The following is a 16,213-nucleotide window of genomic DNA, read 5'->3' as shown; positions in this document are numbered from 1 at the left end:
TATTCTGGTTAATTACAAAATATGAACACATAAAATAGCCAGCTATCTCTTAATAATGTGTATAGCCTATCTGTCATTTCTGATTCAGGATAAAAAAAAGTGACATCGCATGATGAGTATCATGATCTCAGAATGCTCATTATGTTCATGATCTCTGCGATCTTTACAATATTTCCATAAGGCGTGTAGCCTATATATGCAAGAATAAGTGTGTATTGATTACAAGCTGTGTGATAAAGCCATCGGCGGCTCAATCACTCTTGAGCAATCAATGACGATCAACGTGTGACATTTAGCCTACCAGAATGCTGTTGTGATTACAAGTTCATTCATTTTTCTGTACTGTACAATTTGAAGGTCTTTTTTACTTCATGGAGTATTTCCATTTTTCAGTACTTTTACTTCAACCCCCCTATCTCAGAGGCAAATATTGTGCTTTTACTCTAAAATTTGAAAAAAAAATGTTGAAAACTAGTTACTTAGATTTGTAGACAAAGTAACCTCTGCAGCCCTATATACACATTTCGGCCATTTGAAAATAGCTGATCTACAAGCTCACAATGCATTGTGAGCTTGCTGATATGCTATATATTTTCTAAAATTTGTATACATGTGAAAACGTGTTTATTTAAACATTCTGCATAATGAGCACTTTCTACTTTAAGTACATTTTGATACCAATACTTTTACTCAAGTACATTTTGAATGCCGGACGTTTACTTGTAGAGTAGGCTATTTCTACATTGCAGTATTATTGATACTTTTACTTAAGTAAAATTAAATGTCACTCCCTCCAGTAGTCATAAACGACACAGTGGTTCTGCAATGCATACTGATAGTTTATTTGAAGCAATACACCAACGTCGAACTACATAAAGCAAAGCATAAACAAACAAACACTTGCATTAACAACAGAAACATGACGTAAACATTATACAAATAAACAAACATAACAAACTAAAGCAAATACAAACAAACACACCTTACTGGCTGCATATAGACTTGTAAGAAGGGAATGAGTCCTTGTGCCCACGACAGACTCACAACAGCAACACAACTGCAATACAAATCATTTCATTAACCAAACGTTCAAACCCATATAATGTTCAATATGTGATTCTTTAGGCATTAAAGATCCAGGGCAAACACATACCTGTCTCACACTCCCTGTCTACTGTCTCACCTCAAGGGAGGAAGTGCCACCACTAACGTGTCCGTGTCCCAGTTCCCTTATAAGGAGTTCCGGGCATTTAACACAGTTTCCGGTACAAAAACACTACTTCTAATAAGTGACTCAACAAATGGGCATGGATAATGGGCATAAATAATTATATTAAATGAGAACAAAATTAAGAAATGAAATGATTACTCTGGCAGTTACGTTAAACGAGTAGCCTACTTTTTCCACCACTGCTATTAGGCCTAGCCTAGGTAATAATAGGTATAGGTCACGTGACTCTGCACATATTGGGGGCCCGCTGCTGCGACACAGACAGTTTCATCAAAACTTACCTTCTTTTTTTTATCGTCACCGATCATCCTTAACTGGAATGCATTTAAAATGCCATTGATCTTGATAATGCTGTGCCGTAATATGACAGCAACAGTTGTATGAGAATTCAGGAAGTCAAATTCCCAAGATTGATGAGTCGTAGCAGGTGAGTTATAATCCATCCACCTGAGTGATGCCCGGGCGTCGTTCCACATGGAGGAGCGGACAAATAAATAAAAGCCATAAAGGTGACACAGGAAATTGATACTTAACAATCATCTTGAGCAACAACAAGCACCTGGATAAAGACTGCTGGCCACTAGAGTTACTGCCGAGGAGAACAAGAGGAGAGGATGAGAAGGTTAATGGTCATAAAATGAGCAGAATCTTGTTGAAGGGCCAACCACATAAAAGTGCAGTATTTAGTTCATTATCAGATAAAATAGGCTTAGGCATAGTCACTTTTATACACTGCCTCTGCCCCCGTTTTAATGACCAGGGCTGCCACTTTTTACGACGTGGGATCTGCAAGAGGCTTGTCGTCTATGACAGGTCAGGGTCTGTGCTGTGTGTGTGTGTGTGTGTGTGTGTGTGTGTGTGTGTGTGTGTGTGTGCGCGCGCGCGCGTGTGTGCGTGTGTGTGCGCGCGCGCGCGCGTGTGTGTGCGCGCGCGCGCGTGTGTGCGTGTGTGTGCGCGCGCGCGGAGCTAATTGAAAACTGCTGAACAGTGCCAAACTGCTATGCACGCCCGCCTACCTCTACTATTCTTTCCATTACATTTTATAATCGACGTCAATGTTGCTGTGATCAACTGAAACCAAATTTGGAGTAATAGATACGTCATTCATAGACGACTGACGTCATAGATCAGTGGTTCTCAACCTTTTCAGGCCATGACCCCCCAAAATAATCATATTTGAACCTGGAGACCCCAACCCTGATAATTTGGAATGCAGTTGAGGCATTACATTTTGTTTGACTCAGTTCCACAGATACATTTTGTGAAAATAGCAGATCTACAAGCTCACAACGCCTCACAACGTTGTGAGAGCTTGTAGATCTTATATATTTGGGCTTTTAAAAAAAATGTTTTGCCTCTTTCTTATATTATTTGACAATTTGGCCAATTGTTGACCAGTTCTTATAGTATAGTTTGTTGATTACTTTTGATGCAGTAATCTTTTTATATATAGCTCTTAAAAGTACTTAAATTGTCACTTCACTGTCATCTGGGAACCCCCGCCCCCCCCCCCCCCACAGATTGAGAACCACTGTACATAGATGACTGATGTGCAGACTGGTCACAGAAGAGATTGAGATAAACATTGTTAACATAACACTCCCAATAGAAAAAAAGAGGCATTGTTGAGATGGTAATAATATCAAGAGTGCATGTCATTTATTGATTACAGTGGAAAATTCTTAGAAGAATCTTTTGCGCCATGTCTTATAATAAGTATAAACAATGGTTTTATTTTTTAACAGCATATTCAGAACAGTCATCAGGGGAATCCGATATGAAGTACAGTATTTATTTTCCCCAACTATAATCCTAAAATTGTTCCACGGCATTTGCTGACGGGACAGTGGAAAAACAGCCAAAATAAGGACCAAAAAAAAGAAAAAGGAATGAATCACAGACCATACCAAAAGATGGTTTCATGGCACTGAGGGAGTATTTATCTTGTCACAGATCCTAAAGAATTGTTATTATGATCAAAGTCCCAAATCTAAAAACAGTTGTTTCATGTTCAGCATGATTTGCCTCCAACCAAAACAGATGTTACCAAATTATAGAAGTGGGAAATAACCTGTGGTGGAAAAAGTATATGTTTTACTAAAAGTATCAATACTGCAACGTAGAAAGAAGTAAAAGTCCGGAATTCAAAATTGACTTGAGTAAAAGTACAAAATGTACTTATACCAAAAGTAGAAACTAGAAAGTACTCATTGCAGAATGTTCCATTTCATAAGTTCTCAAATGTATAAAATGTATAAAAATAGAATAGCAGATCTACAAGCTCACAATGCGTCGCACTCGCGACACATTGTGAGCTTGTAGATCGGCTATTTTGAAATGGCCGAAATGTATAGGGCCGAAGTGGGTAATATACTGTATGTTTTGTAATAATAATCAAAATCTACAAGGTATACTAGTAACTAAAGTTTAAAAATGATCTTATTAGAGTAAAAGTACAATACTTCTGAGATGTAGTGGAGTAGAAGTAAAAGCACTGACAATTGGGAAATACTCCAGTAAAGTAACTACAGTACTTGAGTAAATGTACTTCGAAATCGTTACTTCAAACCACTGGAAATAACAACTTTACTAGCAGCTATACCCAATCAGAGAACAACTTGCTAACTTACATGTTGAAATAAAAGTAGACTGTTCACCTCCCAGTGGGGCCCTTGGGGGTGTTTATTGACCCTTGGGGATCCCCCCTTGACCCCATCAAGAGAATTACTGCACTCCAGTGTGGACTCTCCTGGCTTTTAGTGTCTGGAAGCAGAATGTGCAAGACAGCCAGAGGTAAGGGTCCCATTCAGCCCTCTCCTATCCCAGGCACCATTAGCACCATAAATCACGCAGCATACGCAAGAATGCTAGGAATCCAACACTGTCTGCTTCTTCTTCTTCAGCCTTCTGCCCCTCTCTCTCTCTCTCTCTCTCTCTCTTTCTCTCTCTCTCTTCCACACAGAATATATTTCAGTTTAAACGCTCTTGTGTGAAACTCAAGTCTGAATCTTTCTAACTTTTCTCTAAGCAAACCGGTCCAGTTTTACCCTTCGGCCTTCGCTTAGCTTCCAAAGAAGTCTACTGTCTCTAATTCTTAAGTGCAGAGAGACACTCATTTATTTTTTAATCAAAATGACCAACAGAGACCTTGCCGCAAATCGTGTTAAGTGGCAGCTGGTCGATATTTGTCCATAACTGAGTGATTAGCATAGGGCAGGCTATGGTCAGGCAGGCAGGCAGTCGTTCTATTCAGCACCACTAGGGGTACAGCTTCCTCGAGCATAGAGGCAGAAGATTCTGCTGCATTCACCCCCTTCACCTCATGACTGTCAATGGGGCCCCTTTCTGGACTAAAATCAAAAGATTGAAATAACGCCTTCACAGAGGGTATAGTTTGAGAACTAAACATCAAACCTCGCGTGGGAAAGGCCAGTCCAATACCAGGCAAGAACGAAGATAGGCCTCTGATAAAAAATAAATAAAAGCCAAATGAGTGATGTGTGCTCGGCCTAGAAAAATAAAGCTTCTCCATAATTCAAAATCTGGGATATTCCAATAAACCACCAATCACGAGGGCCCCCCTCCAACACAGCCCATTGTAGGGGGTGTGTTGCAATGCAAAATCTTAAAATACTCAAGAATTTCTCTTCAGGAGGCCTGGAACTCTAAATATGGAAACTATATATATATACTATAAAGAGACAGAGCACATGTGGTTCTCAACCTTTTCAGGCCGTGACCCCCCAAAATAATCATTTGAACAGGGGACCCACCACCCTGCCCTTGGAATATAGGAGTTGAGGCATTACATTTTGTTTGACTCGGTTCCACAGATAAAAAAGGTGAAAATATTTTCAAAATGTTTGCATCTTTCCTATATTATTTGATAATTTGGTCAAACATTGGCCAGATTGTCAAATAATATAAGAAAGAGGCAAACATTTTGAAAATATTTTCACAATTTTTATGTCACCCCCCAGGGGGGTCCCCGATCCACAGGTTGAGAACCGCTGCACTAGACCACTGGCCCGTTACACCTTCAAAGTTGACATGCCACCTAGCACTTTTGAAGTGTTCGATATGTTAGCCTTCAAAACACCCGCACTTAATGATGGAAGGCTTGCTACTCAAACAAGGAATCTTTGGAGACTGCAGCACTAGATCACTGCACTATCACGGCTTCAGTCAGCACCGGCAGTTGTCCCCTAGTGCTTTTGAAGTGTTGTATGTTAGCCTTCAAAATGTTAAAGTACTCCAGCAATTATCTGACTGCAGGAGGCCTGGGACTTGAAACTCTGTCTGTGCTCATTGACAGAGCACTAGACCGATCCACCTTCACACAGTCAACAAATGTCACCTAGTACTTTTCAAATGTGCTTTGATCTGTTAGAGAAGAAAGACCTTTATTAATCCTGAGGGAAATTCAGTTGCCATAGCAGCACTGCAGTACGCAGGAAACAAAAAGGGCAAGGGTAGAGAACAAGTGCAGAGAAATAGTAACACTAGTGACAAAAATGGTAATAATATAATATGAAAGACCATTTACAATTTAGGCATTTAGCAGACTCTCTTAATCCAAAGCGATTTACAGTAAGCCAGGTAAACACAAGGTAATACATCAAATGCATAGACATTGTAATCTAGGATCGTAGGTAAACCAAGAACCTATCATCAGTCTAAACAGTATAATATCAAAACATAAATACTCTACATTGAAACTAAATAAACTATAGGATGCCAGGTCAACAAATGAACCTGCCGTCTGTCTACATAACATGCTATGTAAATTACATTTTAACATTTGTATAATCCTGCAAGGTTATCAAGGCTAGGGCAACTGCTACGGGCTAAGGAGGAGTCTTCAGATTGCGGCGGAAGATTGGGAGTGCGTCTGCATTGAAGTCAATGAGAACCGGCTTGACCAAATTATGAATAAGCAATATTTTTTATGACATCGACCTTTATCAGATAATCACTTCAGGAAAATAATGAATATCACATGTTCCTGTTCCTATCTCTTGTTTTTCAATATGCACCCATATAATTTTATGAACGCATGTAAAGAGCAAAGATGTTACAGTATTCACTATATTTGTGAGGTCTGCTCTCCCCCCTCTCTCTCAGTATAAAGATAACTCAAAATCCTACCAGGCCTTCTGTGGCTGGGCTGGTCAGGTGTGCATAGTGTAACAGGCAAATCGTCACCAATAGGTGGAAATAGGCTCTATTCACAGCAGCCATAGTATGAAGACATTCACAGGTGTTACCAATGATACTAATGAAGGCTCTGTTCCATTCTGGTCAAACAGAGTCAGGGTGCTGATATTGTGCATGTTGGCTCACTGGAAACACTCTGCAACACCAGAGGGTCTACAGTCCAGGGACCCTCATGGGCTTATAAATGGCCCCTTACAGGGGTGTAACTCTGAGAGTGTACAAATGGAACCAAATGGACCCGTAAGGGTCCATTTGGTTCCATTTGTACACTCTCAGAGTTATGGGGGTCGTGGAAACCACTGTGCTAGACTAAATGGAACAGAGCCTTCATTAGTATCATTGGTAACACCTGGGAAGGAAGTGATAATATGGCTGCTGTGCATAGAGCCTATAGAGGCAAAGCATTCAGTCGCCAACCAAAACAGCATTAATAGACTTGGAGACCTGGATATGGATGGACTGACCTTGCCGCCTGCACTAGGCCTAGTCAGAAACAAATAAAGCCTTCAAAAGACTCAACTCGGGACGCCTGAATCGCAGCCCTCCCCTCCCTCCTATCCAGAATCCGGGTATGGAGCTCCACAGTGTTGCTGGCTCCACTGTCATGTGTGCGTCCACGTAGGTGGTGCGCCCCATTCACCTCCTAGCTGTGCCTTGGGTTGCCTCCCACAGTGTCAGTGGGCTCGCCATCAATTCCGGGTGCCTGACACGGTGCCCATGATAGCCTCATCTTTCTCTCCCTGACCTTGTCCGTGACCCATGGGAGGCCCCCCGCCCCCCCCGTCGAGGTCCACATATCTGATGTGTGGTTCTCCCATGCGTGACATCCAAGTGCCATTCGTAGCATCGTTGTGGAGACGCCATCCGGGGCCTTTTTTCTGCTGTAGGAGCCTACTGTGAGCGTAACCATTCAAGTACAAATAACCATTAAAGTACAACAACACATGAAGAAAGCTGTAAACTAACTTAATCAAATACAAGGTGTGTGTGAGTCACACAGACAGAGGGTCCTCACCTGCAGTTTGTGAGCACCAGCACCGTCAGAATCATGTCCTTTGACTTCTCCAGTGCATTCAACACCATCCAAACACACCTGCTATAGCGGAGAAGCTTGCAGTGATCGGTGGCGTAGCCAGAACGCTAGCATAGGCTGGGCCTAGGCAGGAGCGGGCCTAGGCAGGAACTTTGCGTTTTTTAGCCGTTTTTGATAATGTTTTGGCGGGTTTGTGACGGATTTCGGATGCCTATACTGTTATCAAAATGGCTGAATATGATATTAAAAAAATAATATACATGTATATTTATTTATTTTTAATTTGGGTGGGCAGAAAAAACAAATGGGTGGGCCCAGGCCTACCTATGCCCACCCGTGGCTACGGCCCTGGCAGTGATACGGCCGGGGTGGACCGAGGTACGGTGGCATGGATCACGGGCTATCTTACAGGTACACCGCAGTACGTGAGAATGCAGAGGTGTCGGTCTGATGTGTTAGTGAGAAACAAGGGTGCTTCCAGGGGTTCTGTGCTCTCACCCTCCCTGGGGAGCAGGAGGACGACGTGGTGAGGATCTTCGTGAGCTGGGAGTGCACCTGAACAAGCAACTGGACCGGACTGACAACTCTGATGCCCTCTATGGCAAGGGTCAGAGTAGATCGTTCTTTCTGAGGAGACTGAGGTCCTTCGGGGTGTGTAACAGGCAGTGGTGTAAAGTAACTAAGTACATGTACTCAAGTACTGTACTTAAGTACAATTCTGAGGTAAATTTACTTTACTGGAGTATTTTTGGAGTAATTTTGCTTCTACTCCACTACGTCTCAGAGGCAAATATTGTACTTTTACTCCACTACAATTATTTGACAACTTTAGTTACTAGTTATTTTGCAGATATAAATCATTATATTATAAAACATACATACACCACACACCACTTTAGCCCTATTGTATACATAGGCTATTTGAAAATATGCTTTTTTCAAACATTTTAGTACTTTCACTTTTGGTACTTTATTATATATTTTGATGCCAATGCTTTTGTACTTTTACTCAAGTAACATTTTGAACACAGGCCTTTTACTTGTAACAGTATGTTTATATTGTGGTATTGCTACTTTTACTAAAGTAAAATATCTGAGTACTTCTTCCACCACTGCTAGTGCCCTCTTCTTTTCGATTGCCTGCTGGGGGCCTGACACATTAATGTCAGGGACACAAGCAACCTGTACAGGCTGGTCAGGAAAGCTAGCTCCCTCATTGGGGCTATACTCTGGACAGGGTGGAGGCGACGAAGGTGCGTATAGCGAGGAAGCTGAAGACGGCCACGGACAACCACGCACTCCCCCTCCACATGGAGACTGTGGGGACTTTTAGCAGGAGGGTAAATGATAGATTCATCCTCCCTAAGGGGACACGATGTAGACTTAGACTGTCTTTTGTGCCGTTAGCTATGAAGATGTATGATGCACACACACGATGGCCGCTTTGCTCATTCAATAGACTAATTAACACACAACTGTTCATTACAGTAAAGACACTAAATGACATGAGTACCGCGTGTACTCTTATTACATATTTTTGTCCTGCGTTATCCATGCACTGTCGAGGGTGTATGGTGTTTCTTTATAGTGTGATGTCTTTTACCCAGCTGTCCTATCTCTCTCTGTGTTGCTGCCAGACAGAACAGATAGAAATGGCAGCATAATATAGAGCAGGCCTTTAATTAGGAGTGAGTGAGACCAGGTGAGAACGGGAGGATCCATTCCATGGAAATAGGGGGAGGTTTACTGAATAATTAGGATCCGTGCCACATTTCATGTGCAGGCTGCCAGTTAGGCCAAGGAGGTTCTGAAAACGGGTGCTGTGTGTGTGTGTGTGTGTGTGTGTGTGTGTGTGTGTGTGTGTGTGTGTGTGTGTGTGTGTGTGTGTGTGTGTGTGTGTGTGTGTGTGTGTGTGTGTGTGTGTGTGTGTGTGTGTGTGTGTGTGTGTGTGTGTGTGTGTGTGTGTGTGTTTTATTGAAATATTTCAACATTAATTTTAAGTCAATGGGCTTGGAGTGGGCTGAAATCTTGCCCAAATGTGGAGTCATACGTCATACTGTAGGCCAGCCTGACATCACAGGCTGAGATCCACATTGGAGCCACCCTGTTCCCATGTGGATCCCGAGATCCACAGGATTTTTGTGATGATGAATAGTTGACCTTTTCCGAGACAGGAAGCTGTCATCTGTTCGTCATTTCCGTTCACACATATATCAAATGGGAAAGTGGGAAAGAAATGGGAAAATATATCTTTACCATTTCTGCTAAGCAGCAAGCTATATATCCTTAGATGATTTTGATTTATATTTGGATAAATGCACGCTTTTTCAGAGCTTCCGTGCTCCAGACCATATGACGGAAGTATTCGAAAATTGTGGGAGGCAACAGTCTGGCTCACAAGACTATTCAGACAGGTCAGTGCAGAGAGACAGGAAAACGAGGGCAGATACCTGCAAGACAATGGGAATGGGACCCGAACCTGGATCCTTGCACCCAGAAAGGAACACATGGTCCACCAACAACCTGAGCCACCAGTTTTTTTGTTTTTTTAAACAACATAGTAAAGTATTGTAGTGGGTAGATGGACATAATTCACACATGCTAGCGTCATACTACATTAGTGGCCCCAATGCTCTTGAATGATTACAGTTACTCTCAGACATGCAGTCTTGCTGAAATTGAGTTTGGGGAGCAACAAGCTGCAGCATTGTTCGCCCAAGTTTAGGCTCAGTTCACACTGAGGGCAATCAGAGAGTCATCCACTTTGGCTGGGGTAGTGAGTTTGATTACAGGTCCCCCAGAACGTGACAAACGCACTACATTAAAGACTGTTTGGGCTAAGCGTATACCTGACAATTACTCTGGCTGCCCGGTCTTGGTGAGGCTAAACCCTCCGAATGAATGGACCACATGCCAGCACATTTAGGTGACTATCTAAACCCTGTTTCTTCTTGAGGGAACTGTTCGTACAGCAATTTACCCCTGCGCCACAAAGTGCAATGGTTGCCAGTTTGATGATGCCCTCTTGTGTGATGACTCTACTAGACTAAGTACCTATTGATGGTAATTTTTCCATTCAAATCATGGCCTCTCACACACCGTTAAGGAACTCTCCACGATGTTCTTAATCACCCTTGGTAACCCCCTCATACAGACGCTTGTTGGTGAGTTACTCGTTTTGTAGATTTGTATTACTGGAAGTAACATTCTGGCAGTGGTGGAAAATAAAATTTCCAATTTGCAGTACTTTTACTTCTACTCCACTACATCTCAGAGGCAAATATTGTACTTTTATCCACTACAATTATTTGAAAACTTTAGTTACTAGTTACTTAGTAACTAAAGTAGATTTGATTATTATTACAAAACCACTTCAGCCCTTTTTAAACTGTGGCAATTTGAAAATAGCCGATCTCAATGGATTTTTATACATTTGAAATGTTGTGAAATGGGACCTGCATAACTAGTACTTTTACTTTGGGTACTTTAAGTACATTTTGATACCAATACTTATGTACTTTTACTCAAGTGCATTTTGAATTCTGGACTTTTACTTGTCACAGAGTATTTCTACAGTATTTCTACATTGCAGTACTTAAGTTACTTAAGTAAAACATTTTAGTACTTTTTCCACCACTGCACTCTGTTGAAGCAACCATCCAGGGACTTCTGCAGGACACGCAGGCGGTGTACGGTCCAGCATCCACGGGGGGAGGTTGGAGTTCCACACACTGGCCATGCCAGTCAGAGCCCTCCACTTTAAGGTCTTGCTCTGGTGTGTTGACCCATGGTGAGTTTCAGCCCTGTGCCTCCTGTTGCTGTTAGAGGTGGATGTCTGTGAGGATGTTGTAGGCGACGACCTCCGGTTTCTTGGCATTTAGCCCATGACTAACCTTCACTGTGGTCAAGAGCTCCTGGCTGTGCCTGCTCCATACGGTTTGGTGTTGAAATCGATGTAGGCAACATTTTGGCAATGCATTGCGACGCATTGCCAAAACAGCTGTTTTGTTCTGCAAATAAATTAGGTGTAGAGGGAAAAAAATTAGCAGATCTATTATGGCCTATTATAGAGCCCTGTGGGACCCTGGTTCCATAGGGTTTAAGTAACAACTTTTCATCAGCTAGATGTCTATCTAATTGTCTGTCTATTGCCTGAGAATATGTACTTGTTTTCCAAGAGGTTTTCAACCTTTGGTTTGTTTGATTTTGGCATTTTTGCAAACACACCCTTAGATCAACCTACTTCTCCACAGAGTCTGACAAGAAAGACCGATCCCATTTTCACCTCTGTGCGTTCCGTATAAATATAGCCTTGGTGCTCATGCTAATTTGCTTCAGCACCAAGACTGGAAGGGGGTGGGAACCACTAACCTGCTCTGTGAGGAGGAAATATACCTTCCAGCAACTCCAAAGCGGGTCTGTTTACACACAGCATCATGTGTATGTATTGTGTGTACACCTAAAATACTTCAAACAAGGTCACAGTGGTTTGTTATTGTGGTTGTGGTTATTGTAAAAATAGTAAAACCACTAAAACCACTGTGACCTTTTTTATTTTAGTTCCACACACAATACAAGATGTAGTTTAAACAGACCAGCTTTGGAGTTGCCTCAATTCCTCACTTTATAGTGCAAGCTATAGTGGCTTCCACCTGCTTTCTGTTAAAACTAATTAGCATGAGGACCGAAGCTATCTTTGTACTGAACGCACAGAGGTGACAGTGATATTGATCTTGTCTAGTCAACTCTATGTAGATCAAAAGTTGTGTTGGCGTGTTCCTTTAAAGTTGGGGGACTTTAAATGACTCAGCCAAGTTCTGAACACACTGAGTAACTGAGACAATTTGCACTTGTTCTACAAGAGTCTTTCACAATCTTTCCTTATAGGAAATTGGCTCAAAAATCTCACATTACAGTTGAAGGAATTTAAAAGGTATACTGAACACATTAATTTGTACATCGTTTTGTCTACCTCGAGCACACACTCAGACAAATTCCTATCACCAGGCATTTCATTGAAATGGTAATGTATTATTGAATCTTGAATCTTAAGCCACTGGGGCTTTTCAAGCTTTCCAGTGGAAATTCCTTTTCAAAAATATACTGTACATCTAAGTTGTAACTTACTTGAGCATCTTTATTTTGGTGCTTAACACAAGTCCTTCTGCCTCTCTGATTGTTGTCACCTTCTGTATGTGGCTATATCAAAATATACTGTCCTGAATAACCGGGCGTGATCACACACCCTGCACATTTAGCTAAAGCCTGAGCCACAGACCTCTTCTGCATTTCAGCTTGTCCCCTGAATGTCGGCTTCCAAAACTAACTTGGACTTGTATGGGAAAAGTGTATGGGGATTGAACGCATAACCTCTGTGACCACTACCTGCCAGCCAGCTGCCCTGCTCCTTCTCCTAGCTGTGATCTAGCGCTAACATTCAGCCATTCCCACTTCAGGTTTGATGTTTGTATTGGTCCTGCATGAGCACTTGATCCCATGCACCTGCGGTCATTGAATTGAAGCTGTGTGAGGGAAAAGGCTCTCATTTGCTCTTATTATAGGCATTTCGATCCATCCTGCATGAACATCTAACCTTTGCACAGTGGTTTTCTTTCTCTCCCATATATATCCCTATCTCTCCCTTGTGCGATTTGGCTTGGCTTTTGTCCAGAATGGTGCCCCATGGTTGTCAATTGTCCTTAATCACAGCTCATTACAGTTTGGCTTTCATTTATTGACAGAAAGGAGGGTTATATCATAAGTTTATGAGAAAGTTTGGGGGCTTTGTCATTTGGTCGTGAAAGCTACTGTCTATCTTTGGCGTATATGATTGTTGAGACCCTAGAGAAACTGTGACCCATTTCTGTCAAATAAATGCTAAATGTCCCATGTGTGTAATTTACCACTGTGAAACTAGGAATGTTGAAAATAAAACGCAGGAATATAACATTATCTACAATATACCGGTAGATAGATAGGGCTTACAGTTAAAAGTCAACATGTCAGATTGTCACAGTCGCTGTTGTTTAAGTCTCCTTGCCGTGCTTTTAGAGGAATACATTGTGAACCTTATTGGTCTGTCGTGGCCTATGTATTGCAGGAAGGGCTCCTAAGCCATTGCAACTAACATGCCCCCTGAGAGGGAGGCCAGCCCCGACTTGCCACACTACAATTTGCCTTTTGAAAAGGCGAGAGTTGGGAAAGAGGAGGCTAGAGATCTTGTCATGGCGCCCACTGGGTTCAGAGCTTGTGGTTAGAGTGCTGTAAAGACTGCCTTGTCTTAATGATTAATGGTAGGGAACTTGGAGGCAGGAGCGAGGGAGAGGCTTGTGTGGCAAGATTGTGCAACATGAATGCACAATATCGTGGAGTTTTCAATGAATCTAAAGCATGCCTTAATTTGATTACAGAATCATTCTCGTTTTTCTTTTTTCTTTTGGGATGTAATCCAGGACTCCTTAATCATAAACTACTACTGCTGCTAGAAAAAAAAATATCTAATTCTAATAAGCAATGAATGGGGTAAACATTACACAAGGGCCACAGTTTTCCCAAATGCATTTATTAAGCATGTATATGACATCTCAATTAATCAAGAACAGTATCAAAGACGTATTGTATCCTTTAATGGCTGTAACAAAAATATAACATCATTCAATATGAACATACTTTTGTGCATTTCACAGTTTAGCCATCTTACATAAATGATCTATTTACAGTACATAATCACGACATGAAAATTTGGCATGATTTGATATATACAAACCAGCCGTTGCACAACCACTTATCTATTATCTGACAATAGAAGAAAATACAAAATTGACTTACAGTATAGTATGATTTAAACATGCACCAACCATGCACAACAATACAAATGCAACAGTCATGAAGCTACAGCAAAAAGAACCACTTCTTATTTTATTGCTCAAATATTTTTGTGAAATGTCTTGTGCATGCTATTATGTGTAATCTAGGCAGCAAGTACAGCTACTGGAAGACGCACGGTCTTCAGTGGCCATGATTGAGTAAAAACAATTACATCTCTATGGTTGTTCTGTAATTAAAACAAGTTCATATAATCTAATTAAAAAGTTCAATGAATAGCAGAAGGGAAACCTGAGGGGATCTCAGTGCTGGATGTTAACCAGACTTCTGTTAGTCTTTTACAAATAAGGAAGGGTAGCTGTGTCAATGATATCCTGATGACTGTAAGAGGAGGGATGGGCATCACTGAACCCCAGGATCGGTTTTGAAATACCAGCTTGGTGATATTGACAACTATCTGTGCCAGTAGAGGATGACAGTGCGCCATCTGCAACAGATGGGGGTAAACAGTTGAGATGGGACAAGTCCACATGGTTAACACAAATATATTGGCCGCTGTTGGTCTCACTTTGAGGACCAAGAGGCGAAGACAACTGATCACAGTCCACAAATTGCAGATTTGAGGAGTTGGAGGAGGAAGTTCTGACAAGGCATGCACCTGCTGGGAACCTCAAGTGTCCAGCAGCACGTGAGCCCGGGCTGAGGGGGGCGGCGTGCGGGACCCACTGGCACGGCCTACCAAGCCTTCTTCTGTCCGTGTGCTCCCGCTTGTGTCTCATCCTGCGGTTCTGGAACCAGATCTTGACCTGCCGGTCGGTGAGCCGCAGCCCGGCGGCCATCTCTATCCTCCGAGGCCGGCACAGGTACGGGCTGAAGTGGAACTCCTTCTCCAGCTCCAGCAGTTGGCTGTTGGTGAAGGCCGTCCGCTCCCTCCTGCCGCCATCTCTCCCGACTCTGCCTGGGAGGAGACCCGCCTCCGGACCACCACCGACTTGGTGCCAAAGGAAAAGTGCATTAGTGAAACAAGGACATAAAAAAGGGCAGTGTCAAATTAACTGATGAGTCTGTCATAAAAGATGTAAAACTCTTTGTAAGATTTTCCAAGCAAGATCAAGTACCAGTAAGCCCAGTGTTAATCCCCTACCAATCACTCCTGCGATCAAGTGGACCCCTAAGCCTTTCCTGTGTATACAGTCATGCCTGAGACAGTGTACAAGACTCCGCTGTCTATCCTGTCATGTGTTCGGGGGAAAGTTAGCTCCCGAAGAAACAGTCTGGGGGAAACATCTGACGCCACTACCGCTGGATGACAGCCCACATTAATCACAGCCACACACGGAAGCAGACCTGTCAAATCCCCATCTCAGTCACTTAAAAGGTACCTTGGGACCTCCACTGAAAATAACCACCATTAGAGATTCCATTTGACATGTATATGAGCAATACCAGCTCTCAGTTGATAACAATACAGCATACAGTTGTTAATGGAGATTAAATAAGGCCCAATTTCACATAAAGAGGCAACTGTTCTGCTGTTGGGGCTTGACTGTATAGCTATTTATGCAATTTGTTGGGTTCGTCTTATATATCATCATACTGTTTAGGTGAGATGCTGATGAGGAAAAATATGAATTGCCATTGTAACTGACTCTGACATACACTATAATTGTAAAGGTGTGTTTGAAAGTAAAGCTTTGTGTTGCCTACATGCTATGTTATCTGTCTTCAGCGCTGAATTACTGGGTGTAACAGGAAAATAAATAATTTGCATCACAAAGTTAAGATTTTGGTTTGCCAGTTATAATATTCATATTCATATATGTATGTATACACCTCAGAGGGGAGTGAGAGACTACACATTATGGAGAAAAATAATTTAATGATGGTTGTAGCATTAAATTAAGGTG

The 16,213-nt window shown here is 42.1% G+C and overlaps 1 protein-coding gene across 2 annotated transcripts in view; it reads right to left on the bottom strand.

Moving 5' to 3' along the window:
* Positions 1-14,117: 14,117 nt before the first annotated feature.
* LOC311053078 (homeobox protein Hox-A2b-like) overlaps positions 14,118-16,213 on the bottom strand; it is a 40,176-nt gene continuing 38,080 nt past the window's right edge. For both annotated transcript variants that reach the window (XM_084068468.1, XM_084068469.1), the window contains one exon: positions 14,118-15,297. In XM_084068468.1, the coding sequence (XP_083924594.1) occupies positions 14,645-15,297 (653 nt within the window). In that variant the 3' untranslated portion in view covers positions 14,118-14,644. The remainder of the gene's footprint in view (positions 15,298-16,213) is intronic.

Source organism: Gymnoscopelus microlampas (genome assembly GCF_963454915.1).
Source record: "Gymnoscopelus microlampas genome assembly, chromosome: 10".
NCBI classification, from domain to species: Eukaryota; Metazoa; Chordata; class Actinopteri; order Myctophiformes; family Myctophidae; genus Gymnoscopelus; species Gymnoscopelus microlampas.
This window is presented reverse-complemented; position numbering and strand designations above follow the sequence as displayed.